Source organism: Peromyscus maniculatus, chromosome 11, assembly GCF_049852395.1.
Source record: "Peromyscus maniculatus bairdii isolate BWxNUB_F1_BW_parent chromosome 11, HU_Pman_BW_mat_3.1, whole genome shotgun sequence".
Taxonomy (NCBI): Eukaryota; Metazoa; Chordata; class Mammalia; order Rodentia; family Cricetidae; genus Peromyscus; species Peromyscus maniculatus.
The window spans coordinates 64,064,815-64,091,765 of NC_134862.1; the positions used below are offsets into that span (position 1 = coordinate 64,064,815).

General features: G+C 50.0%; 1 protein-coding gene, 2 long non-coding RNA genes and 1 other non-coding gene across 4 annotated transcripts; 2 read left to right on the forward strand and 2 right to left on the reverse strand.

Annotated features, from left to right (window-relative positions):
* The first annotated feature begins 8,046 nt into the window (after positions 1 to 8,046).
* LOC143267810 (uncharacterized) lies at positions 8,047 to 11,947 on the forward strand. Its single transcript, XR_013043340.1, has 2 exons — positions 8,047 to 8,313; positions 9,548 to 11,947. It is a non-coding gene; the product is annotated as an uncharacterized LOC143267810 (long non-coding RNA).
* Positions 11,948 to 15,405: 3,458 nt separating this feature from the next.
* Positions 15,406 to 15,512, reverse strand: LOC121821481 (U6 spliceosomal RNA). The gene has a single exon (XR_006062301.1). It is a non-coding gene; the product is annotated as a U6 spliceosomal RNA (small nuclear RNA).
* Positions 15,513 to 16,941: 1,429 nt separating this feature from the next.
* LOC143267811 (uncharacterized) lies at positions 16,942 to 19,266 on the forward strand. The gene is made up of 2 exons (XR_013043341.1): positions 16,942 to 17,671; positions 18,991 to 19,266. It is a non-coding gene; the product is annotated as an uncharacterized LOC143267811 (long non-coding RNA).
* A 3,181-nt stretch (positions 19,267 to 22,447) lies between these two features.
* On the reverse strand, positions 22,448 to 25,205 carry Ier5 (immediate early response 5). The gene has a single exon (XM_006985648.4). It carries the CDS (start codon positions 24,840 to 24,842, stop codon positions 23,442 to 23,444), a length of 1,401 nt encoding a protein of 466 aa, XP_006985710.2. The 5' UTR covers positions 24,843 to 25,205; the 3' UTR covers positions 22,448 to 23,441.
* Between the last annotated feature and the right edge of the window lie 1,746 nt (positions 25,206 to 26,951).

Consider the following 26,951-nt stretch of genomic DNA (forward strand, 5'->3'; position numbering starts at 1 on the left):
GACGGACACTGGGGTCTGCACACACTCCTGGAGGACACAGACGGACACTGGGGTCTGCACACACTCCTCTGGGGGACACAGATGGACACTGGGGTCTGCACACACTCCTCTGGAGGACACAGACGGACACTGGGGTCTGCACACAATCCTCTGGAGGACACAGATGGACACTGAGGTCTGCACACACTCCTGGAGGACACAGACGGACACTGGGGTCTGCACACACTCCTCTGGAGGACACAGACGGACACTGGGGTCTGCACACACTCCTGGAGGACACAGACGGACACTGGGTCTTCACACACTCCTGGAGGACACAGACGGACACTGGGGTCTGCACACACTCCTCTGGAGGACACAGATGGACACTGGGGTCTGCACACACTCCTGGAGGACACAGACGGACACTGGGTCTTCACACACTCCTGGAGGACACAGACAGACACTGGGGTCTGCACACACTCCTGGAGGACACAGATGGACACTGGGGTCTGCACACACTCCTGGAGGACACGGACGGACACTGGGGTCTGCACACACTCCTGGAGGACACAGATGGACACTGGGGTCTGCACACACTCCTCTGGAGGACACAGACGGAAACTGGGGTCTGCACACACTCCTCTGGAGGACACAGATGGACACTGAGGTCTGCACACACTCCTCTGGAGGACACAGACGGACACTGGGGTCTGCACACACTCCTCTGGAGGACACAGACAGACACTGGGGTCTGCACACACTCCTCTGGGGGACACAGACGGACACTGGGGTCTGCACACACTCCTCTGGAGGACACAGACAGACACTGGGGTCTGCACACACTCCTGGAGGACACAGACAGACACTGGGGTCTGCACACACTCCTGGAGGACACAGATGAACACTGGGGTCTGCACACACTCCTGGAGGACACAGACGGACACTGGGGTCTGCACACACTCCTGGAGGACACAGACACTGGGGTCTGCACACACTCCTCTGGAGGACACAGATGGACACTGGGGTCTGCACACACTCCTGGAGGACACGGACGGACACTGGGGTCTGCACACACTCCTGGAGGACACGGACGGACACTGGAGTCTGCACACACTCCTCTGGAGGACACAGATGGACACTGGGGTCTGCACACACTCCTGGAGGACACAGACGGACACTGGGGTCTGCACACACTCCTGGAGGACACAGATGGACACTGGAGTCTGCACACACTCCTCTGGAGGACACAGACGGACACTGGGGTCTGCACACACTCCTGGAGGACACGGACGGACACTGGGGTCTGCACACACTCCTCTGGAGGACACAGACGGACACTGGGGTCTGCATACACTCCTCTGGAGGATACAGAAGGGACACCTTCCTCCAGGCCGGTGAGCAGAGGGCATCAAGAAAGGACCTCTGGGAAACATGAGACACAAGCTCTTTGAAAGGCTTCATGGGACGAGCCAGGCATAGATGAGAGTGTTCCAGGGAGAGAGGCCGGCGCAGGTTAGAGACACTGGTGAGAGCCGAGAATTCTGTGGAAAATGGTGACTACAGTATTCCCAGATGATGACCGGCACTACCTACAAACGCTGGATAGTTTCTAAAAAATGCAGTGGAAGCTAGGCATGGGAGCACATGCCTGTAATCTCAGCTCTTGAAAAGTAGAGGCAGGAGGGTTGGGGGGTTAAGGTCATCTGCGGCTACGTAGTGAATTGGAGGCCAGTCTGAACCATATGAGACACGGTTTTTAAAACAAGAAGAGAGAGAGAGAGAGAGAGAGAGAGAGAGAGAGAGAGAGAGAGAGAGAGAGAGAGAGAGAGAAGAAGAAGAAGAAGAAGAAGAAGAAGAAGAAGAAGAAGAAGAAGAAGAAGAAGAAGAAGGGAGGGAGGGAGGGAGGGAGGGAGGGAGGGAGGGAGGGAGGGAGGGAGGGAGGGAGGGAGGGAGGAAGGAAGGAAGGAAGGAAGGAAGGAAGGAAGGAAGGAAGGAAGGAAGGAAGGAAGGAAGGAGAGAGGATGAGACACAAAGGCTTAAATGCCTGCAGCTAGAGAGCTTGGATGCAGTTTTGGATTTCAAGCTGGGCCTTCATTTAAGTCTGACTCCAGCTAGCTCTTAAATATCTCAGCCAAGGATGAACTGTCAAGCCACCCAAGACAAAGGCTGGCAAGGGGGGATGGATGTGCAGGAGGCTCACAGAGAAGGCTCAGAGAGCTGGGGATATCCAAGAACGGCTGGACCAGAACTGCCTGGGCCATGTGTCAGTAACTCTGCTCTCAAAGCTTGATGAGGTGCATGGGGCATGAGACCTCACCCTTGGGCACTCTACCTCATGCACCAGGTAGGCATCCGTCTCTCCATCTACCCCATCTCTTCGGCTCCCAAACCAGCCTTTCCCTCTGCAGCCTTGGCTGTGCTGGTAGTACTCCATGGGCTTCCTCCTAAGTGTCAGGGCCCTTGGGGCCTGTGGGTTCAGGTGAGGTGCCTCTGGCCCTCCTTTGGCTTGTGCATAATACCCGCCAGGGCTTTCCAGCTGAACCCCATCAGTAAGAGCTAATACCAGGAAAGCAGCAACTGGCAGCTGGCTGCCTCTCTCACAGAAGCCTGTCACATCCATCATCCAGGCAGGAGAAGAGCTTCCTGCAGCTCACAACTACATCCTGCAATTCCCCTGCAGAGCCCTTGTCAAACGGAGCCCCTGGCTTCTGCTCATTCTTCACAGACCCCCGAGATGATCTGCATGCAGACAAGAGCAACACACACACACACACACACACACACACACACACACCAGCCTATTCTCAAATTCAGAGTAAAATAGAATCCCGCTCCGATTCCCCGGTACCTGGGATGACCTGGGCCACAGCACAGGTCTACAGAGGTAGATGGGCACCTCACCCTATAGCCAGTACCCCAAAGCAGGACTCACTCAAACCCTGGTGTTTGAATCTCTCCTTTCATCCCCTGGTCCAAGACTTCAGGGAATTTGGGGTGTGCCCTTTGCTGTGACTGCAGTATTGTTCTGCTCTTTACAGCAGACTAGGATCCAAGGGCTCGCAAAATCATGCCTCAAAGCTAGACCAGTGAATCTAAGGAAACCGTAGGCTAGAAGCAGACACACGATTAAGGGAATGTGACATGCTCTCTAAGTCCTTCCAACCATACTCAGGTCCTTCTACAGCTAAAAGAATGATGCCAGAGAGCGTCCCAAGCTGTGGGAGAGAGAAGCTATTCCAGGACACACACAGACATAAATCAATAAAGCAGATCATCCCCGGGGTGCTCTGAAACTGCCTCCTGAACAGGAAAGCCAATCAGAAGCCTTTAAGAGGGACTCCAGGCATTCATCATCCTTCAGCGTCACCTCAACCCTCATACTTCAGCACTGTCTCGGACTCAGAGGTCCTGATAAGCCCTACAGACACCTAGGGGAGGGAGGTGCTGAGCACAGTTCTGGGGGAAAAAACTTGGGGTTCATCAGGACTCCTTTCCTATAGTCAAAGAGCAAAGGATCCCGAGCTGATTGCAAACTGCCCTAATGTTTGTGACCTCATCGTCTTCCACGGCAGCCAGGACAAACACCCATCAATGTCATCCCTAGGCTCCTGCTAGGAACCCACCAAGCACATCTGTCTTCATAAGTCCAGGCCCTTCAGCAAACTCATCTTATTTTAAAAGAGAACCCAAACAGGTAGCCCTCCCCATTTCTTCTTGGAGCTCAGTGACAGACTGTCTGATCCACATCATTACCTCCTCCTACAGGGGCCCATTCATTTCCACCTCATTTTCCTCCTGATTCTTTTGTTTTGGTTTTTTAAGACAAGGTGGCATATAGCCCAGATTGGCCTCCAAATTGCCACAGAGCTGAGGATGACTTTGAATTTCTGACCTACCTGCCTTCATCTCTCACTACCAGAGTGTCTCTTGGTTTTCTTTTTTCTATCCCAGCATATGCTGACAGGGTGGGCTCAGTCTTTACTCAGGGTTTACTCTGACAGACATAATTTCTCTCACTCTGCCATTCTCTCTCAAGTTTTGGTTTCTTTTTTCTATCCCCCCCACTAAAGATCAAAGCAGCCAGATGGTTGTTAGTGATCTCTGACTGCCATGTCAAAAGGAAGAATCCGTAAGAGCAGTAGAATAAGGAAGCCAATTCTTTGGGCTTTGGTTGAGTAGTCGGTGGAAGGGTAGACAGGAATCCTCATCTGGCTGGGAATCCTTCCTGCCTCACTTTATCCCATGTGCTAGTGGCCTCTACAAAGATCTTAAAGCCCCATTGTTCCTATTTTTGAATAGCCTGTGGTTTCTAGCACAGCAACCATATAAAGTACACGCTCAAACTAAATATTAGATGTAAGGAATCCCTGGTAAAGCCAGAGCTCTTCCTTTCATGCTGGGTCACCAGTATATTTCAAAACTGCAGAATCTTGAAGGAAGAATGGGCCATTAGCTCACGCCCCACTCATCACTGGACTACTGGGTTTCCAATAGAGCACCTGCCTTCACTGGAGAAGGGAGACAGTAGGAAGGAAAGCCAAGCCCCACAGTTCTGCTCACACTTGTCCTAATTCCAACCAGACCACTGTCCACACCTCCATTCCATCCTCTGACAACGAGGAAGCAATTTAAAAAAAAAAAAAAAAAAAAGACAAAAGGGTCCTAAAGAGGCTGTAGATTCAGCTCAATGGTTTAAAAAAACAAAACAAAACAAAACAAAAAAAAACCACTTGCCTAGCATGCCCAACATTTGGGATTTAATCCACAGCACTACACACACACACACACACACACACACACACACACACACACACACACACACATCCCTAGAGTTTTAGGTCCCTCAAAGCTTAACCCATTCCCCAGCCCCCCAGAAATGTTACTAAAACTCCTCAAATGACACACAGGAAAAGAACAAGGCCAAGCTTTTGTCTCCAGGCTTTAAGTGTTTAGGTGAGATAAGAAGGCAGGAACAGAGTAGCAGGTTAACCTTGGACTAGATTTCAGACAAGGTCTTCTAAAACACAGGTCAATTTTGATCACCTCCGAGGCTTTCAAGAAATAAGCTGCTGTTAATGGAGCCAGCAAACTGGCCAAGAAATCCTTACCCATCAGTGTGTTGTATAAACAGGGTAGCAAAGAGACACTGTGGGACGGAATCCTCACAAGCAAATCTCTTCTGCTCTGTAACTGAGCACTCGGGGGACTGGACCACTGAGCTAACATCATCATAGACAGCACGCCTATCACTGTATTACCGGGTCCTGCAAATACTGAAGATGATTTATTTCCAGAATGGCTGCATTCTCTTAGTTACTGAGTGAGCGTTGTGGGTAAAGTCGAAGGATAGCTCAGGCCTAGCATCCCCCAAGGCCCTAGACCACCAGGACCAAAAATTAAGATGTGAAAATGAAATACATGAGGGAAAGGGTCCAAAATAGACATGGTGATAATGGTTGGCATGAGGTGCGTGAGAGCTCTTTATACACTACAAAACTCTGTGTGAAGTCGTACAGCGTCTCTATAAGAGCAGATGTGTGGGCTCCTCGGGAAATGTTGGGGATATTTTCCTCACCTGAAGCATAGTTCTAAGGCTGAGAGCTTTTGCTTACGATTTTTTCTCTCTCTTTAGGCAGAAAAGGAAATGCACACATCAACAATACGTGGGACCCATGAGATGGCTCAGTGGGTTTGGGTGCCTACCACAAACTCTGGAGACTTAAGTTCAATCCCCAGGACTCACATGATAAAAGGAGACAGCCAACTTCTGTAAGCTCTCCTCTCGCCTCACATGCATGCCCCATGACAGGAGCTCCACACACCTAGATAAATATATCAGTTTTTAAAAAACACTTATTTTTATTCTATTTTATGTGTATGAATGTTTTGTCTACGTATATGTATGTGTACTGCATGCATGCCTGGTGTCCAAGGAGGTTAGAAGAGGTCTTCAAATCCCTTGGAGATGGAGTTACAGATAATTGTGAGCTGTTACATATAGGTGCTGGGACTTGAAACTGGGTCCTCTGGAAGACAACCCTTCAGCCCCTGTAATATTGTTTTGAATGTAAATACTTCCACAAATTCCAAGATACACCAGACTCTGGTCATGTAGGCCTCTGCCTCCTCCAGGCTCAAGTTCCACCTCATTTTCCTCTTTCGTAGTCTTTTGTTTGTTTGTTTGAAACAGGGTCTCTCTACAAAGCCTTGGTTGTCCGGAACTCACTATATAGATCAGTCTGCCTCTGCCTCCCAAGCACTGAGATTAAATGCTATGCCTAGCATTTGCCTTTTGATTGTTGGTTGTTTTTCAAGACAGGGTTTTTGTTGTTGGTGTGTGTGTGTGGTGTGTGTGTGTGTGTGTGTGTGTGTGTGTGTGATGTAGCCTTGGCTGTCCTGGAACTAGCTCTGTAGACCAGGCTGGCCTCAGACTCATAGAGATCAGGGTGTGCGCCGCTGCCACCCAGCTTTGTTTTTGTTTTTTAGACAGGGCGGCATATAGCTCAGACTGGCCTACCAATTGCCATGGACCTGAGGATAACTTTGAATTTCTGACCTGATCTGTCTGTGGTGTGTTGATTTATGTCTCTGTTTGTCCTGGAATAGCTTCTCTCTATACCACAGCTTGGGACACTCTTGGGCCCAGAATGTTCTTTGTGGCATCCTTCTATTAGCTGTGGAAGGACCCGAATATGATTCAAAGGATTTAGAGAATGTGTCACATTCCCTTAACCTTGTCTGCTTTTAGTCTATGGTTTCCTTAAGGCCTCTACTCTAGTTTTGAGGCATGATGTTGGGAGCCCTCACTGGGGTCCTGGCAGAGGGCAGCAGAACCTTGGTTCTTGGGATGGCCTTGGGCTTGACTTTCCATAGCTCAAGAGGAAAGGAGTTAAAACAATGAAAAGCCCTCCCAACAGATTCCACCTTCTTTGGTGGCCATTTCCTTCCTTCCCTCCTTTTTCCTTCCCTTCCTGCAGGCGCTACCCTGCCCCACCTTCCTTCCTGGAGAGGGGGACCTGCCCTTTCCTCTTGTAGAGCTGGTGCCAAAGGATGAACAATGTGGGGTGTGTGTGTGTGTAGTCCAGAGGTGTGTGTGTAGTCCAGAAGAGACAGATGGGGTGCAAAACAAAGCAGGAAGTGAGAAGCAGGGATGAAGTAAGAAACATTTAGCCTTCAGAGTGTTCCAAGAGTCTCTGGAGGGTTTCCAAGGAGTTACCTTTACTTGAATTTCCAAGCAAAGAGACTGGTGACCACAGGACCCACAGATTCCCATAGCGCCACTCACAGAGCCCAAATGAAGTGATTTTAGAGTCGCAGGGGGGAAAAGAGTGGGCGATGCAAAAGATTCAACCTAGGTGGGCATTTGCAATCTTTCTGTCCCACCGGCCCTGAGAAAAACTACGGAAAAGCGGGAAGACGCAGCGGGAGAGATGTCAAGAGTTTCCGCAAGAGTCCCGCGAGGCTGAGGATAGAAAGAAGGTTCGATAAAGGGGGCAGGACCGCAGAAAAGGTAACGTGGAGCCGAAGCACATAAAGAGACGGAGCCCAGTCGGCCTCACAACTAATGTGCAAAGCTACCAAAGAGACGGACTGGGGGAGGGGCCAGATGGAGTCCTGGTTAAGACAGCTTTGGAGGGAAGGCCAAACTTGAGGTGGCAAGCACAAAAGACGGCACTCCAGGAGGCAGCTGAGAGGGGTGGGAAGAAGGGAGCGATGAAGACGGCAGGAGGCACAGGAATCAAAGGCTCTGCTAGGGAAGGGGGTTCCCAAGAAAGGCGCCCAGGAAGGCCCTCTTTGTCTGGCGAGGGCGGCGGCGGGGGCAGCACGTGCAGCTGGGAGCGCCCGCGAGAGGCTCGCCGCGCGGGGGGCGGCCCCGCCGATCAGCGGGAACCCCTTGCCCGCGGGGCCCGCGCTCCAGAAGGGGCGCATTGTTACGCCCTCGGCCGCAGCAGATTGCCGCTGTCCTGCAATACCCTCGCACCCTGGCAGCGCGCCACTGGCACGGCCCGGGGGTTGGAAATAACTGCGCCGTTCCCATGGCGACCAGGCAGCGACCGCCCCCGCCCCGCCCGCCGCGCACCGCCGGCCCCTCGCCGCGGCCGCCTCCCCCCTCCGCCCGAGCGCTCCGGTAACCCTGGCAACGGAGGCTGCGGCTCAAACTCCGACCGCGGCCGGCCCCGCCCCACCCCCGCCCGCCCGCGGCGCCTGGCCAGCCTGGGCCTGCGCTTCGCCGGGGCCGCACCGGGGCCCGCCGCGGGCGCCGGCGCAGGAAGCCTCCCCTCCCCCTCGGCCCCGCCAGGAAAGCAGGAGCTGGAGGAAGTCCCACGCAAGGCAGGTCCCTGTGCAGCCTCCTGACCTCCAGGCGCCTTCCGAGCCTCCCGGGGGTCCCCCGCCCTTCCTCCTGGGATGGGAGGAGACCTTGGCCCGGGATCCTGGTCCTGCGTGGTCAGATGAAAGGGACCAGGGGGAAATGCCGCCCAAGGCTGGAGCGCAGGGGGCCAAAGCAAGTGTCGCCCTCGGGATTTGGGATCCTCCTGCGTTCTAAGGAACGCGGGCCTCCAGCCCTTGTCCGTACACTGGGTGGGTGGTCCCAAGACCCTGCTTCTCCCTGCTAAGATCTTCCCATCCTTGAGGTTTTGACCATTTATAACCCTCGCGCATTTTGAGTATAGGAGTTTTGCGGACCCCACAGTGATTAAGGTCAGTGTCGGGGGCAGACCCTGGCTTCCAAGGAGCAGAATATACAGACATTGGAATGTGAACTCCTGTAGGTCAGAGGCCCTTACACTTGGAAGCTTCTAAACTAAGTTAATGTTTATCTTAGCGAATAGGTACAAGTAAATCTTCAGTTGTCTTGGTTATACGGAGCATCTGGAAGAAATGCACTAAGAACGTGTGCAGAGTGCTTTGGAATTGTCCTCAAATTGTAATAAAATGTTAATACTTTGCATTTGTAATGTTCTTTCTTCAAAACAATATTTGTCATTCCATGTATAGTTTTTGTTTGTTACTGTTTGGTCTGCTTTTTACTTCGGACATAAAATACCAGGGCAGGAGGAAAGGACCCAGGAAGAAGCAACTTCAAGAGGAACGTTTCAGCTGTGGTCATAGTGGAAGGACTCGGTTCTTTCCGGGTCTTAGAGCCCTGTGTTCCTTTGAAGTAGATCTGGCAGAGAGATCTTGGCGTGGTGGAAAGACTCGGAAAGTAGAGGACCCAGACATGAGATCCGGGTCTCATTTCCTCATCTGAAATTGTAAAGAGAGCATGGAGCAATGGATGGAATAGTCTCCATAAGCCATAGGACACACAATGTGAATACTTTAGTTATTGAGACATCTGCAAACTGTTTACGAGTCAAGATTCACGGGCTGTGGTTGTGAAATGGGTGGGGGAGGGGTTGGTCTGAAGGGTTCTACCTGGCTATGAATCTTCTTTACTATTGCCTCTATTCATATGTTGAAGACCTACTGTCCCACGTGACTATACCTGGAGCCTGTAGGATATAAAAGATTAAATGAGGTCATGAGGGTGGGGCCCTAATCTAACAGGATTGTGTTCTTACAGGAGAGAGTTTTGCCAAGGGAGAAGAGAAGAAACCAGCTATCTGTGAGCCGTGAAGTGATCACCAGGGTGCATCCAGCTAGCATCCTGAGGCCAGACTTCCCGCATCCAGAACTGAGATGAGAAACAACTTTCTGTGTAGACTACTCCATGATGGCAGCCAGAGCAGACTAAGACAAATATGTCTCCCCTTCGAGCTGAGTGCCCCTCCCAACCACCCCCGCCACCTGGCGTTTTGTTCAGGGCTTCCACCGTTGTCTCATTTTTAATTCAGAACCGTGAGAGCTGGGATTGGTGAGATTTATTTTTAAATGAAGGAGTTAAGGCTAAGAAAGATTCAATAGCTTGAGAATCAGCCCGAAGGAGCAAACCAGGACCTGGGTCGCCTCGCACAACAGCCAGCCAGGCAGCCCCCAAGTCAGTGCCAGAGGCAGAGGGGTGGGAAGATGAATGTGGTTGAGGTGCAGGGAGGGCACAGCCAGGTCAGGAAGAGAAACTCGGGAGCAAATCATTACAGAGGCGTCTTCTGGGGTTAATTGATTCAGCGGGTATGCGGGGAGGTCAATCTAGGTGGAGGAAGCAGGGAAACATGTCTTTTGGAGGGGGCCGTGGGTAGTGCTGGAGTCAGGGTGCAGAAGAGGGAAGGAAGGGCGGATGTAGCCCAGATGCCGTTGGAGATGCGCTCTTCATTCCCCTGCCAGAGACTCTGGTGGCCTGCCTCCCTTGGGCTTTGGTCAAAGGGGAGATATCAAACTTAGAGAGCAAGGCAGAGGCCTAAAGGGACTCGTGTCCCTAAGGAAGCAATAGGAAACTCTTCAATTAGGTTCATAGTCTCACTTCTGTAGTAAATTGCCTTTGTTTGTTAGACCGGGGGTCTCACAAGGGTAAGTTTATTACGGCTCTAGCCATTTGTAAGTAAGTGAAAATGTGCCTTAATTAAAAGGTAAAACGTGCACACCTCTGGCTAGCAGGGTCTTACCCCTTGGTCAGTGGTTTTACAGAATCCCTGGCCTCCAGAGGCACAGACTTTCTGAACTGAGTGCTTGAGCGTCCCTCACAATAGGAATGCAGATAATGACCTTCATTAACGAAGGAACAAACATCTGTCCCCTTTTGAGAGCAACACAGTACCAGCCCTTACGGTTATAGTCCGGGTGGGAAGATTCGCCTATCTTCTGTTTTCTTTGTGGGTGCGATTTGCATACTTGTGCTTATCACATCTTTAATCCACTCTGCTTTTCAAGGATTTATCACATCGCGGGGCTCGAATGCCCTCTCTAGGGGAGGAACTATAGGTTATGAGAGAAATGGCCCCAGCAGGGGTGTTTGTACTGTAGAGCCCTTCTCCCAGAAACTGAGTTCCCCAGGCCTGCCCACCTCCCCAGGGCACTCATTCTGAGCACCCGGCCAACAGCCAATTTAAGGTCTGGCTCAGGGATTTGAGCTGCTCCCTGCCTGGCACTGAATGAACGCTACCACCTCTACCTCACTGGAGACCTCATTAGGACTTGAACTCTGGTCTTTGTTCCTTCCCAGCGGGTTCTTTTCAGAGGGAAAGGTGGAAAGAGGAGGGGTCAGGTAAGCCCACAGCTCCCAGAGCAGCAGGAGTCCAACAGCCTCTGAGATCCGGAAAGTGAGTAAACAAGCAATTACTGGAGAGAGAGCCTAAAGCTGCAACCAGAGAAGCAGCTTAACTAATTCGATTCTACTCCCTGCAGGAGAGGCCGGAGCCTTCCTCAAGCCCTCCTCCTCCCCAGCATCTTGGGGCTAATTCCACCGGCCTCCTCCTGCCTTTCAAGTGAAATTCCATCCCCAGCACAAGCAGGGTCCCAGGAGTAAGAGGAAGACCGTTACCAAGACTGGATTCTTGGCCTGGCCGCTGTCACCGCTGTTCTTTGTTATAAGGAGAATGAATACAGTGTGCTCTTACGCTCCCCTTGCCATAGCCCATATCCTTTGGCTCTCTCTGCTAGAGAGGAGCTGAGAAAGAAGGGGGGTGACTCAGAACTTGCTTCTCAGAACCTGGAGTGGGAAACCAGCTGGGCTGCAGGAAGTGTGGGGTCGGAGTGAAAGAACCCCCACAATTCTCCCTTTTAGCTCCGAGCAGCCTCCGGCCTACTGCTCGTAGACGCGTCCCCCAGTTGGTTCACTTCCTCTGCTTCTGCGGACATCAGTGCAGATCTTGTCGCAGAAAGGCCTCTACCTAGATAAGACCGAGTTCTTGCCATGACTGCCTTCAAAGACTTGATGATTTAGTGGCGTTTCAGGAGAGGTAAGAAATTTCTAGACATTCAAACATGTCCACGAATGACAATACAAGACAAAATATAGTAGATTCCACTGCTCGTTTTGGTCCCATTAATTTCTCACCTGGATTTTTTTCTTTAAAAAAAAAAAACAAAACAGTCTCAAGGCCATCAAAATGCCTCCAAGCCTGAGGAATACGGTTGGTCTCCCGAACTCACATGGTAGAAGAGAAGAGTGGACTCCCCCTGACCTCCCCATCTGTGTTGTGGGAGACCCACATCCACACGTAAAATTAAAATGTAACAAAATTGTTAAGTAATCAGTCTAACTGCTTAGCCCAGGCTGGTGCCAAACCTGATCCTCCTGCCTCTGCTTCCTGTGCTAGGATTCCATTATAAACCACCAGCTTCCTCCCTGGATTACTGACCAGACTCTAGCTGTCCCTTCCTCTCTGCCATAGCCTTTGCTCCCCTCTCTCTCCCCCTAGGGTCTGCAAGAAGTCCCCAAAAGACCACCAGTCATGATGCAATCAACAAGAGCGTTTATTATACCACATACATGGGGGGGTTGCTCACCTGTACAAGATGAGGACGACCCTGAGACAGACAGACAGACAGACAGACAGACAGACAGACACACACACACACACACACACACACACACACACACACACACACACACACACATATAAGCTCCTTTTAAGCACACCTAAAGGGAGTTCCTAGGGCAGTTAGGGCATTTTACCTACTATTGGTTTTAATGAGTGGCAATTATGTTAGTACATTCCTAATTGGTTAGGACTAGTGGGGGGCGGGGCTTAAGGCTATAGCTTCTCCATTCTAGGGCAAGTCTGGACAAGTCCCAGCCTTTGTCCTTATTTGGTTATTACCTGTGTTCAGGGAGGGGTTTGGCCCAGGCCTAGTATGTGCAGGAACTGAGGCCTCTTTCTTAACTGAGTTATTAGGGGCCTGTTATGATATTTGCCTGGCCCCCTCATCTCCCTGTCCTAACTCCTGGTTTCACGTAGTGTTAGACCCAGATGTATATCCAACTGGGTCCCACTCTTTCTTCAAAGTCTTCCTTGACTCCCAGGGCCACTTCTGTTTTTAGGCAAGCATTCCATTATCTTTTAAGATGAAACCATGCTCCCCATCTGGCACACCTCGCCTTTTGTAGTCTGATCTTTCTTAACCTGTGAATCTACGTTCCACTCCCCATTCATACCCTGATCAGAATGAAGCATCTAAGGTACACTGCTACCACTCTCCTCGCCTCAGGGCCTTCCTACATGCAACTCTTATCAGTCTGAAATGATTTTCCCTACACTCCCAACTTAGCTGATTCCATGTGGAAATCAGAAGTAAAATAATCCCCCCTCCCTTAGTACTTACTCTCTCTAGGTAGAGCATTCCTCATCAACATTCCTGTATCATTGTAGTATTGAACCTGAATTGTAATCATCAATTTTTCTATCCTTTCTCCTGTCCAGACATCAAGTTCCTTTTTCATCTTTGTATCCCGTTCCTGCATAGACTGCATAGGCTAGGCAGTAAGGGATGGTTGAATGGAAGCCTGACCGCCAGGCAGAAGGGTTCATAGAGGATATGGGATGTCAGAGACCGATAATATCACCAAATGACTTTGCAGGATGACTAACCTCTTAGTTATTATTAGAGCTTGGGGAGCAGAGTGTTGGGGCAGACGGGAAAACGGGCTGACCTGGGTGTTCAAAGTCAAGGGTGGTGACGGCAGAAACTGGGAAGCGGGCATGGGAATGAGCGCCAGCATGGAGGTGATGCTGTAAGTTTAACAAGGGGTCGGATGGGTTTGCCAGGGGGATGGGAGGGGAGAGGTGTTGTAATCCTGGTACTGAGAAGGGACGTAAGTAGGAGAGCCTGACAAAATTCAAGAGAAGGCCCTGGATGCAGACAGTGGAATCTGGGAGAGGAGACGACCTGTTTGTTTTTAGAAATAGCTTCAGCTAATGACGACAGAAAGCACACAGACTGGAGGAATTTCGAGCTCCAGGTTTCATTTTGACTCTGGGTGGGCTAAGCATGTACAGACCGGACAAGTCAAGACCTCACCTCCGCTTTTTAAAACGCTCGGACAGAAGTCTAGTGATGACGGCTTGTAAATCACTGTCATAATCTTAACAGGAAATGGTCCCACTACCAAGAGAACCTATTCCTTCGTTTACATGTTTGCCCTACGCTCTAGGGGACTTGGTTATTTCTCCACCTGAGCGGGACTTTTCTCCCACACCATCTGCAGTTCAGCCCTGTTACCTTTTCCTGCTTCTCACTTTCCTCCTGTTTTCTGACTCCGAGCTTATTTTAGTCTTGTTTCTCTTGAAATCATCACAGACATCTGTCTCTCTTGCCTTCTCCACCAGTCCACGCTACTCTCTCCCACTCCCCCTTCCTCTCCTTCCTCTCCTGCCAGTTGCCTTAGCCGACCTAACACTGCTTGGCTCCTCTCACTTCCCTCTCAGTAGCCGGAGCCTCTTTGTTGGACACGTCTCAACCTGTTTTCAGCCTCCGACTAATCCTCCAGAACACCGAAAAAGACAGATGAGGTCAGACTTGGTGGGGAGGGAAAGGGAGGGAAAATTTTCGTCCATAACGGGCTCTCCAAGTGGGAATAACTTACAAGCATGTGCGTGCTCACACGTGGGCATGCAGAGTGTACATATGTGTGTGCTTTCTGCAGGCGAGAAAACCAAACCCTGCCTTCTTCCAGAAGCATGCTTACATTCCAAGGTCTTAAACTCTTAACGTATTCAGGGGGTGGTACATCAGAAATCTCTTGTCTTTAGGCGTGGTAGCTGGTGGTACTAGGTAGGGCTCCGGGAAACCATCCCTTTATTTTCCAGAATCCTAGAGCAGTTTGTTACCTTGCCGACTGGTATGCTGGAGTGTAAACTACAAGGGGCTTCATCGACTGGAAGGGAAGAAGAGGCTGTAGGCTGAAGCTAACAAGGTCCCTGGAGTGATTTATTAGTGTCTCTGGTATTTTACAGAAGGCAGAAGAGTGGGTGCCTTTTCCTCAGGCTAAGACACATACTTAGGTGTTATGTGTATGTATGTATGTATGTATATAAAAATTGTGTGTATACACACACACACACACACACACACACACACACACACACACACATATCCAAACCCCATTCACCCTCAGTATGGCTGTTCCTGCCTCCACTGGTTCTCCTTCAGACTATGTGGACCTTTCCAGTTGACCTCGGCTCCTTCCTGCCATCTTAGCTCCTGTTTACTTTTATGCCAATTCAAGGGGAGAAGAAAGTTCTAGCCAGAGCCTCCGCCGCTGCCGCTGTCCCTCCACTCACCCTCTAATCTCTTTCTCTCTCTCTCATCTTCTACCAGAACCTGTTCAATTTCACCCAGGACAACCTTCGGCTCAGCGGAATTTTCTTCGCCCCTTGTTGTCCATGACCTTGCTGTGGCACCCCTCCCGAGGCAGTACATCGCCTGGTTCTCCTCACCGGTTCCCTTTGAGGGCGGCCTCTTCCTGCCGCAGCCCCGACTTCCAGGCCCTCTCATCCCCGGGCCTTGGCTTGCTGCTCTTCCTTCTCCCTGGGGCTTCTTTTCTTTTGAAATATGTAACACCTCACGGTTTTGCGTGTCATCCTTGGGCAGGAGCCACACTCATCTTCTCTGTATTATTCCAATTTTAGTCTACCTGCTGCCGACGTGAGCAAGAGGCTTGACTCTCGTGGCTCTGAGAGGACTGTATCTAAACTTGACCACATTCCCCATGAGGAAGATATAGAGAAAGGTCCAGAAGCCTGCAGGAATGTTTCTCCAACTGTAAATCATTCCATATGGCCGGGGGCAGCTTGTGAAGGAAGGAATGGCAGGAGGGAGCTAGGCCCCCAGGAACCGAAAGCCGAGGAATTCACATTGATTGTGAGATGAGTAGAAATGTCTGCTTCTTTTGTTTTACGTTTTAAACATGAATTTCCTTATCTTTTATTTTACGTGTATTTTGCCTAATATCTACTTCATTTTGTTTTGTTGGTGAGCTGGTTTTGGATTTTTTTCGAGACAGGGTTTCTCTGTGTAGCCCCGGCTGTCCCGGAACTCACTCTGTAGACCAGGCTGGCCTAGAACTCAGAGATCCCCCTGCCTCTGCCTCCCAAGTGCTGGGATTAAAGGTGTGTGCCTCCTAAATATATTTTTAACTTTGCCTCACAAACAACTTATCTTTTAATCACAATTATAAAGCGAGCACACACACACACACACAAACAGAAACCAAGAGATGAATGACTTCCTGAGTTGAGTCACATTTTTCAGTTTCGGGTTCCTAGTCCCTTTCCTCGGAAGGGTCTCATGGCGCCAGGTGGGGGTGACTTTGAAATCTGCTTTTACTTGATGTCTCCCTAGACTACTCAAGATGTACAACTTGCTTGCTGGTGACCTCGTTTATCCTGTCTGGCCTGAGAAGCAGCTCTCTCCCCTTTTCTCATGGAGGCCTGCAGGAGCCCCAAGAGCATCAGCAAGCTCCACGTTGGGAGCCCAGATGCCTGATGCGGAGGTGACCAGGAGGTTGTGAAGCAGCGGACAGCTGGGCCAGCCCGCACCAGAATCACCCACATGTACATCTTTACAGCTGTTCTCACAGTGCCACTAAGAAAGCATCCTTTAAAAGTCTGGAGATAGAGCTGGGGGACACCTACAGAAATCATAGGACAGTAACCTCCCCCCCCCCCCAAGACAATGTCCCAAGTCCCTCAACTTCAGCTTCTCTGCTTTCAGTGATTTCTCCCATGCCGTAAAAATAAAAGTCACTCTCGTCTCTAAAGTAGGTCACGTTGTGGGGGAAGGGAGCTGCTGAATGCAGATGTCAAGGAATTTTCACCCTTTTCCAAACCAAAAATAAAACTTGGAAACTGTCTGAAGAAAAGAGGTACAGCTTAAGAAAAGCCAGGGAGAAGAAGGTGGGCGGGGTGTGCTTGCCCTAAATTCCTTTGGCCCACGGCAGACCTCTTGCAGAGAACTTGACTCAGTGGCAATTCCTCACCGTGACTGCCCACTCCCCCGCAACCCTGGATTCACAAGCCTCTTCCTGCGGGTGCATAATGCAAATAAGGGCTCTCTCTTCCACTTCTAGCCATTCTCCCCATTTAAAAAAAAAAGGGCCTCTATTGATCAATCAAAGACCAGAGGGGGAGTACCAGGCAAAGAGGCCTTTTGGATTTCTCCATCCAAGTGGTCCTGAGGTTCATTATCTGTTCTATAAAGCAGCACATGCAGTCTCAGCACAGGCTGGGGGAGAAGCTGGGGAGCCCACGTGTGGCCTCCCCTGGCTTCCCTCTCCTTGCCTGCATCTGGCCAGCAGCCAAGCCGGCTTTCAGCTGCTGCTCCTGTTTCCAGTGAGTAGACTCCCTTACCCACCCCTGCTATTATGCAGGGACTGGGGATCTGGGGAGGAGGCACAGAGAAAGGTTGACAACTTCCAGCCAGCACAGCTGTGGCTTGATCTCCAGCGGCCAGTGTTGGGAGACTCTCTGCAAGTTCCATGGTCGGGAAATATTAATCTTCACTCTTTTTTTTTTTTTAGCGGGCTGTCGTTTTCCTAACCATAGCTCTCTTCCCTGAGCAGTCAGAGACTTCCTCAGAGAGTGTGAGTACCCTCCCAGGAGAGCGAGAGGGAAGACCAGAGAGCCAAACAGGGCCACAGCCACCTGCAGCAGGGATGCACGTATCTGGGCTGTGAAGGTCAGGATGATACTGGCAGTGAGTAGCAACTTGGAGAAGCCCTACCGGATGGTTATCCAGGATGCAAGAGGGAAGCCAAAATGAAAAGCAGCCTGAGGCAACTTCTGTCTTGGTGTTTGGAGTCCATGGAACCCAGGTTTGCTGAGTTGAAGAGAGTGGTTTAATTTGGTCTTGCTTTTGTTTTTCCCTTTGTAACCTCAGAGCAAACAAGCTCCCAGCTGATGATGCCCTGCTAGGCAGGGTCGGGATGGATGGAATAAGTTGGAACAGGACTTCCAACACATCCCTGAGCACTTTTAAAAAAAAAAAAAAAAAAAAAAAAAAAACCCGGAAAGGAGCCTTGCCTTAGGGACTGAGAAAGTTGGCAGAGGTCCAACTGATAAAAAGCAAGCAGAGAGCTGGAACCAATGTTAACCTTGGTTAAAGGAGTCAGAGACCGCTAATTCTCACCTGTAAGTTAGGGGTGTGGCTTATGACCCCGGCCTGGTGACCAGGTCTCAAAACATATCATAGGAAGTGCTTTAGAAAGTCCAGGCTTGAGCCGGGCGGTGGTGGCGCACGCCTTTAATCCCAGCACTCGGGAGGCAGAGCCAGGCGGATCTCTGTGAGTTCGAGGCCAGCCTGGGCTACCGAGTGAGCTCCAGGAAAGGCGCAAAACTACGCAGAGAAACCCTGTCTCGAAAAACCAAAAAAAAAAAAAAAAAAAAAAAAAAAGAAAGTCCAGGCTTACCCACAAGCATCGCAGGCCTACCCTGCACCTGAGTCGCCTGTTGGAGATGCTCCGTGGTGCTAGTGAAGTCAGTTCTTCCCACAGCTCCCACAGACGTCAGCCAGTCCTGGACCCCACGCGGGCAGCATCCAGGGGTGGAGCTTGCTGTGGGTCTACAGACCGGAGAGAGGCCGGTTTAGGAATGCGGTCCTCAGAGGCTTCCCCTTCTCTGCCTGTAGGATTCCAAAGGCCTGAGACAAACCCCAGGATGCAGTCCAGCAAAGAGGATTTGGGCTATATCCCTCGGGGACAGAGAAATTGCTAGAGAGGCTTTTTATTTTTAAAATCTGCGTTCCCACTGGGGGGTGGGGGTGCTTGCACACACGGGGGTGGGGGTAGGGGGGAAGGACCGAATCAGGAAGTAGACATTCAACCAGATGGATGTATTTTACACTCTTCCATAGTCTTTCTCTGCTGTACCCTTATTATTTTTACTAGCTGGGGTATGGTGGCGCACACCCTTAATCCCAGCACTTGGGTGGCAGAGGCAGGCGGATCTCTGTGAGTTCGAAACCAGCCTGGTCTACAGAGTGAGTTGCAGGACAGCCAGGGCTACACAGAGAAATCTTGTAAGGGGGGCAGGGGGTGGAGAGAAGAAAAAGAACTATTCCTGAAAAAGTCCAAGAGTGTGAGTTAAGAAGTGACTCCGAACATCAACTCTGCATCTACTGTCTTTCCTCCCAAAGCCTTCCACTGGGTAGAACTTTTGATGTGAACAATGGTTCAAAGGCCGAGAGACAAACTGCTCATTACTGGCCAGAGTGCCAGGAATCCTGGGAAGCCAGCCTCACTCCCCACCGGAGCACTACGGCTCACGGTAAAGGCTCCTTTCATAGTCACGGAAGGTTGGATCAGCATTTCTTTTCATCTCCTCTTCTTTTAGGAACTGCTGGGATAAAAGGGAGTCTAGGAGAATGAAAATTTCACAAACAGGACAAGAATAAAATATTTAGGGCAAAAGACTAGAAGTCTCTTGGATATTCAGTGAACTGTACTAACTCTACTAAAAAAAAATAATAACTATAAAGAAATACATTTCTGTCAAACTCTATGCCACAGTATGAGGCTTTAGACCACAGCACACTGGCTCTAAGCTACGTCTTCACACCAAGTAAGTTGAAGAGACTCGGGTTAACCCAGGGATAAAATGAGGTCGGTTCTGTCATTAACGACATTCGCCACACTCCCATGTTTTATTCTGAGTATTCTCCCGAAGAAGTGAAAAGGTACATTCCTGACAACTCCCCATTCTGAACCTAATCTACCACCAGTGGAAGGAAGGGAAATGCTATTAGTAGCCACAGAGAGAAAGAACCAAGGCAGCGTTCGGGAGCAGCAGCTCAAGCTTCCCATCATTAGTGGTTTCCCCCAAACAGAAAGGATGGTTTCTGCAAGCAACATGGCTGGCAGGTGCTGAACTAAATTCTGTCACCTTTACTTACTCTCTGTTCACGTGATCTTCTTGGAGCACTTGTCAAACAACTTTATTTTTTTATTATTATTATTATTTTATTTATTTATTTTAATGAGACCTGCTCTGTGTATCTCTGGCTGTCCTGGAACTCGCTCTGTAGACCAGGCTGGCCTCAGATTCAGAGATCTGCCTGCCTCTGCCTCCGGAATGCTGGGATTAAATGCAGGTGCCACCAAGCCTGCCCCACATCCCTTTTGCTTAGCTGTTAGGAGTTTTCAACTTGGGGGTCCAGCTCTGTGGTAGAATGACCATCTAACATGTTTGGGGTCCTAGGTTCAATTTCTAATGCTAGAGTGGTTAATTTAATGAAGAGACTGAGGACCCTCTCAAAGTGGTCCCCTTCCAAAAAGGTTAGATAACTCAAAAAAAAAAAAAAACAAAAAAAAACCGGTTTCTAGTCACACTGTATCTTCTCCAGTTCTGATAATTCTACCTGAGCATCAAGACATCCAGACCTAGCAACAAGCATGGCTTAAGGAACATTGTATGCCCAGCAATTAGAGCTAAACATAGCTCTATGGTCTATTTTTTTTTATTATTCCTTTACTCATCACTGAACGCATTTGTATGTCAACAAGAACTTTGTTCTTTGTGAATTTTTACTCCTGTTTACTCCTTCCTGAAAATAGAGCTGATAAAATCCAAGAAAGTCACAGGGTTGGTGTGAGGCAGACACAGCAACAGACTGCCAGTGGAACAAAGCTTCATGCCTGCCAAGGGTCCAGAGGAGAGAAAGAATAAAAGGACCCATATTTGCTGATCGGATCGTTTAAAAATAGAAGCCTCCTTCTCCTCCTTTCCTACAAATGGACACAAGCCTCTTAGCACAGCATCTGATTTACACACATAATTCACTTCTATAGCAACAATAACAACTAACAGTTGAGTGCTTTCCAAGTAGGAGGTACTTGGTTTGTTTGGCGTCTGAGACAGTGTCTCAATATGTAGCCTTGGCTAGCTTCAAACTGGAGAACCTCCTGCCTCAGCTTCCCAAGGGCTGGGGATTGCCTGCAAGCAGCACTTTGCCTTGTAGGTATGCTTTCCAAGAACATTAACTCAGTAATTTTTACAACTTTATGAGGCAAGTACTCAAGTACTTTTACCAAGGCCTCAAAAAACCATGGCAGGACTAAGGTATGAAAAATCTAGGCCCCCTGGCTCCAGAGCCCACGCTATTACACTGTTTGGTTTGTGCAACAAAAAGATGCTGTAAAAACTTTTTCCAGTTTCCATTCTCTAAATTAAGCATAGTCCCGTGGTTCATCTTTGTGTAAAACCAAGGATGGAGAGGGACCTTAGTCTCATCTAAAACAAACACACAGCTCTCTCCACACCAGGTGACACCCCTTCCAAATATAAAAGCATATCGAGACAGCTGTTCAAGCAAAACTGCATTCTAGTAACAGGAAATGTTTGCAGAATTAAGGCCTTGGACACCTTCGGTTAAGAGTCACTTAATGGAGCCTCAGTAGTTATAAGAGAGCTTAAGTAGCTAATGTCTAAAAGAAAAACAGGGCAATTTAATAATACCCCGATTAAGGCGTGTTTTGTTCTATGTATGTATTATTACAGTGATGGAGTAGAAAGCTAACAGCTCCCCTGCTTAAAGAACCAGTCAGTCTCACAGAAGAGCAAAGCAATGGCCTCCTAACTATGACAGCTCATATAATTGCAACTTAGGCTAGGGCCAAGGCATTCTGTCACACGCTCCTTTTGTCTAGGGCGATACAGCCTTTGTCTCTTTGCTCAGTTTCTCCTGTCTCTTAAGCACTCTATTCAGTTAGAAACTGGTGCCATCTTTTAAAGTACTAGCAATTATATTTTAAAACACAGTCTCTAATTGGGCTGCTCCTAAGAGATCACTACCTCTTAAATACTGAACATTTTGCATTAGACAAAACGGTCTCCTTAGATCGACTTGGCTGTCATTTGTTTATCATGACCAAAACACTTATGTCATCATGGAGGTGACAAGAACGAATCAGGAAGTTCTGCTAAATGAGAATTAAATCTACCCAACCCTCCTTGGCCTCCTTCCTCCTCTGGTTTGATGATACACATAATTTCACTTTCACCAATGTGTTTACTTTCTACAACTAAATTAGGGGGGGAATAGAACTTCAATCTTGACATCTAGTGGAACACAGAGATGGGTCTGAACATTTAGACAAGTCAATCTCATTGGTTTCTTCATGTTTGGTCCTAATAGACTTTCGAAGTTATTATCTATCCAACCCCCCACACACACACACACACACATTTAAATCTAGAAACTGATCCATGGTCTATAAATTAACAGGAGATGAAAGTTTTGGTGAGAACATCTGAGGACAGGTAAGGCTTCAAAACCTGGCACTTGAAATTATTTACCATTAAAGATTCCATCATCAGACTACTGAAAACCTCCTGGCCTGTGATGACTAGAGAACCTGCCAGTCATTGATACCAGTATCTATCAGCAGTCCTCTGAGATGGGGATGTGTATGAAAAATTAAAAAAACAAAAAACCCTGTCCATGTGTCTCTCTTGATACTTACCCAAGTCAACCAACAATGTCCCTAGTCTGTCAATGACTGATACTAAGAACCACACCTTCCATTTCCCGGCCTGGCTGCCCCTCCCCCCGCGGTGTTGAAAACCCAGACAGGTGATTACATACAGACAGGCAATGGAGTTGCTTCAAAATATTTAATACGTGTCAGACACGTAAAGTTACATTTTTATACAAAAATCAATACAGAGGAGGAGAAAATACTGTACAAAAACCTTATCAGCTCCCCCAACCTTTATACAACAAAGACTGGAGTCACCGTATCTACCAAAACCATAAGGTCCTTCCACTTAGAGCACGTCTGTAAACTTTGTTTCATTAAACACTTTTTAAAAGCACTGTGTAGTAAGTTCTGAGCTAGAGCTTTTAAAAATATATCTTTTCTCTATAAACTCCGTATTTCCAAGCTTGAACTCTTCTGTGAAGTTCACCAAGCTTTTTTTTTTCCCCTTTGGGGAATTGAAGGTCCCTTAATGTTGTGCTGTCCCAGAGTAATCACAGGGTAGAAGCGCTTCTTCTGTGCCAGAGAAAGGTGGGGAGGGAGAAAAATAATACAAGTCTTTGCTCCAGACGAACTCCCTCTAGTCTGAGGAAATCCTGGGAGGAAACGCCACTCCGCGCCCCATGAGGTTCTAGCTTGCATGAGAGTGTGTAAAGTCCCTCTCTCCCCCAAGATCGAACGGGGAACTCCCCTGCCTCGAGCCTTTCAGCAGCTTCCTTTTCTGTGCTGCTGGCAGAGGAAAGTCCCTGTCTGCGCCCCCAAAGTCTCAAGCCCCGGGGAAGGGGTGGTGCATTCCAGAACCACAGAACAGTCTCAACACAAGACAAACTTACACATGGACACACACACACACACACAAGTAGAGACACAAAAGTTAACGATCGATCGTCCTCTTCCGATAAGCCTCCAACTCTAGGTCTCTGCGTGAGACTCGAGAGCCACGGCCCAGCCGGGCTGCCCCCGTCCGGGGCGATGTGCTGCCCGGCAGCAACCAGTCTCCCCTACGCGCCCAGCGCCTACGGTCTCGGCTCGTCCTCGAGGCCGGGAAAGGCCACGGCCGCACTTCGGGGACGCCCGCTGCTCCAGCTCCAGCCGCTCGGGCCCCGGGGACTCAGAAGGCCACGATGGCTGTGCTCCAGGGGCTCATGTCTCTCAGCACCGGCTTGTCGCAGCAGATCTGCCCCGGCTCGGCGGCTTCCGGGCCGTTCTCCCCCGCCTCCTCTTCCTCCCGGCCGCCCGCAGGGCTTTTCCGTAGGAGTCCCGAGAAGCTAGACCCGAAGATGCTGATGAGGTTTGCCACGTTCCCGGTCTCCATCTCCTCGTCGGTGTCCTCCTCGCCGGTGCTCGGCTGCTCCTCCGAGTTCCGGCGCGGCTTCTTGAGAGGGGTCGAGCCGGGCGCCGGGCAGCCAGCGCGGCCACCACCCACTCCCGCTGCGCCGCGCTTCCTGGGACACGGGGCGGGTGGCGCCGGGGAAGAACCGTCCTCGGAGGGCTGCTCCTCCCGGGCTGGGGGACAGCCGCACGGGCGGCGCACTGCCCGGGGCCCCTCGGGACACGTGTCCGAGCCGCCTCCCGATGCCGCCGCGCGCGGACGCTCCACGCGGCTCCAAGCAGCTGTCGCCGAGTCCACCTCTCCGCCCCGGAGGGCGTCCCCCGCGCCGGCCACTGTGGCCACGGGCTCTGAGCTTCCCGCTCCCGGCGTGTGGCACACCGAGGGGCGCTGAGGTTGCGGCTCGGGATCCGGCCAGGCGGCGCGGCCGGCCGGCGGGGGCGGCTCTCCCCAGCCGGAGGGTGGCCCGGCCACCGGCTCTACGGGCTGCTGAGGCGGTGGCACCGCCGGGGTACCCGTAGGGCCGGCCAGGTAGAGGCCAGGACATGGGTCACTCAGGTAGACCTGGCGGGCGCTGCGCAACACCAACGACACCAAGAGGTTCTTGTGCAGCTTGATGCCGCCGCGCTGGACCCGCGAGTTGTAGATCTTGCCGAGGGAGATGCTGACGATGCGGTGAGCCTCCAGCTTGAACTCCATCCTGCCTCCGCTTCTCGAGAGTGGCGCCCAGACGATGGGGTGAACGCCGGCTCGCGTTCCGAAGCTGCGAGAGGAAGAGTGGGGCGGGAACGGGTTCGCCTCTGGGGTGCACCCCCGGCGGCTTGAAAGCTCGGTGGAGAAAAGACTTGGTGATGCGTAGTCCCCGCCGCCTCTCCGTTCCCTTCGCCTCAGACAACAGACCTGGTCCGGGCCGGTCGCTAAACTGAGCGGAGCCAGCCCACACCGCACCTTATATAGACTCCGCGAACGCCAATCACAAAGCGCCGCCAACCGTTCTGGGCGGGCCGCTGCCCCTCGTGCGCCGCCCCCGGCCAATCGGAGGCGGAGGAGGGGCGCCAGGGCCGGTTCAAACAGCAGTCCCGCGGAGCAAGCTCTTAAAGGGGGCGATCGCCGGCGGCCCCTGGAGCGAGGGCGGTGGGATTTGGGCTCCCAGGCAGCGGTGTAGGTGAGTGAGGCCCACATAACTTGTCTGTCGTTAGGGATTCCGATTTGTGAGCTGTCTTGGCCAAACTCACTGGAACCGAACTATTGGAATTTTCATTCGCTTAGAGTGCTGGAATTTACTGCATAATAAAGTTCGACTCGTTTCCTGCGCCGTTTCCAGCTGCTCATGCTACTTCTTGGCAGGGATGGAAGCTATGGCAATACCAAGCAGGGACAACCCTGAACGACAAACTGTACGAGATATTTGAGATGTTCTTTCCGAGTCAGCCCCTTTCCCATGAGCGTCACACTCTTAGCATTTGACCACAAACAAAAGGGAGGGTCTAGGAATTCCCAAGCTTCTAGCTTATCAAGGAACAGCATTCAGGTACGACGTCGTTGGTTCTCACCTAAAGCTGGCGTCTTTCACTCCATTCCCTAAATTCTCAGTTGTCACCTAGATTAAATGGAATAAAAAGATGTTACCTACTTCTCCTCGGTGTTTGCTTGTTTGGTTGGTTTTGGGTTGTTTTGATTTCACACAGTGACTGACTAAACCACCCTTGGGAAAATCTAGTAAGTTCTAAAAATACAAATAGAGAAGTCCTGATTCCCATAATGATGTTGTAAATTTGTTTTATGTCGAGCTAAAATAATATGGGGAAGAGTGTCCATCAAACAATGTAGTCCATCCACTGAGTCTTGAAAGTACCTTGATAAAAGGGCCACAAGATTGTATTGGTGCCTGATGACTTTGTAAATCACCTCACAGTCTTTTGGTTTCAATTCTGAAAAGGAGAAAGCACATATACACGCACTTTATTAGCGGAAGGTAAGTGACAGCTCTTACACACAATAAAACTGAACACAGCTTTCATGGAATCTGTGCGAAAAGTTGCCCTGATCCCACAATAGGGGTTTGCCAAGCAATATGTAAATACTAGTGAGAGCTGGGCTTGACCACAGGCGGGTCACAGTCAGGGCGCCCTCAGGGGTGATGGCTTGATCAAGTTATCCTTGACCACTATTACTGCTATAGCCCAGAGTTCCTCTGTCCTAGGAATTTTCAGCTTGCACAGAGAAGGAGAGAAAATAATTATAGCATAGCAACAGTAATATATGCTCATTAATAACACATGGGTCTCCATTTTCTTTCTTTGAAAATCTTTTCTTCCTTTCTTTTTCTTTTTCTTTTTTTTAAACAAATATTTATTGAGCCGGGTGGTGGTGGCTCATGCCTTTAATCCCAGCACTTGGAAGGCATCAGCAGGTGGATCTCTGTGAGTTCAAGGCCAGCCTGGTCTACAGAATGAGATCCAGGACAGGAACCAAAACTACACAGAGAAACTCTGTCTTGAAGAAAACAAAAACAAAACCAAATTTTTATTGAATATTGGAATCCAAGTCAACATCTAATCCTGACCACTCACCCTTATAGCAACGAAGACTTTGCTCTGCATTCTTCAGATTTCCTAAGGAGAGCAGCTCAGTGAGCTGATAGAGCTTACTGCATTACAAATGACCTATTCAGGGAGACACAGAGAGTGTATCAGGTAACAGGGCATCTCATAGATACATTTTTCGATGCCACATAATAAGTGGTACTTGGACAGGTGTACAGTGATACCCTGTGCTCCTGTCTAGCACAGTTTGTTTAAACTTACAGGCCAACTGACAATCCATCTTGAGCGGACTCAGTGAGTTGGCTAATCACCCTGGGCAGGTATAGGACCTGGGTCTTTCAAAGCTTTATTTTTCTTATCAGCACTCCTTTTTAAGATTTATTTATTTGTTTTTGTTTTTTCAAGACAGGATTTCCCTGTGTAGCTCTGGCTGCCCTGGAACTAGCTAGCCTTGAACTTGGAGATCTGCCTGCCCCTGCCTCCCCGGTGCTGGGACTAAAGGCCTGTGCTTATTTTGATTTTATTAAAAAAGTCCCAGGACATCAGCCCTATTCCCGCCCAATTTTTCTGATAAACCTGGAAATAGTCGGGCTTCCTGGGGGTCCAGATATTCCTAATAAGACTTTGAAGCATCTTGGAAGGGCCAAGGCATTAGGCCTCACCAGACTCCCACAATCAACGGGGACAAGTTTGAGAGCCTTTAATTCACTGTAAAACAATGCTTACCAGGACAGGCTGCTGCGGT

Bases quoted from the DNA above. Each gene is read 5' to 3' on its own strand.
- Ier5 (XM_006985648.4), bottom strand. From the start codon at position 24,842: ATGTGGGCCTCACTCACCTACACCGCTGCCTGGGAGCCCAAATCCCAC.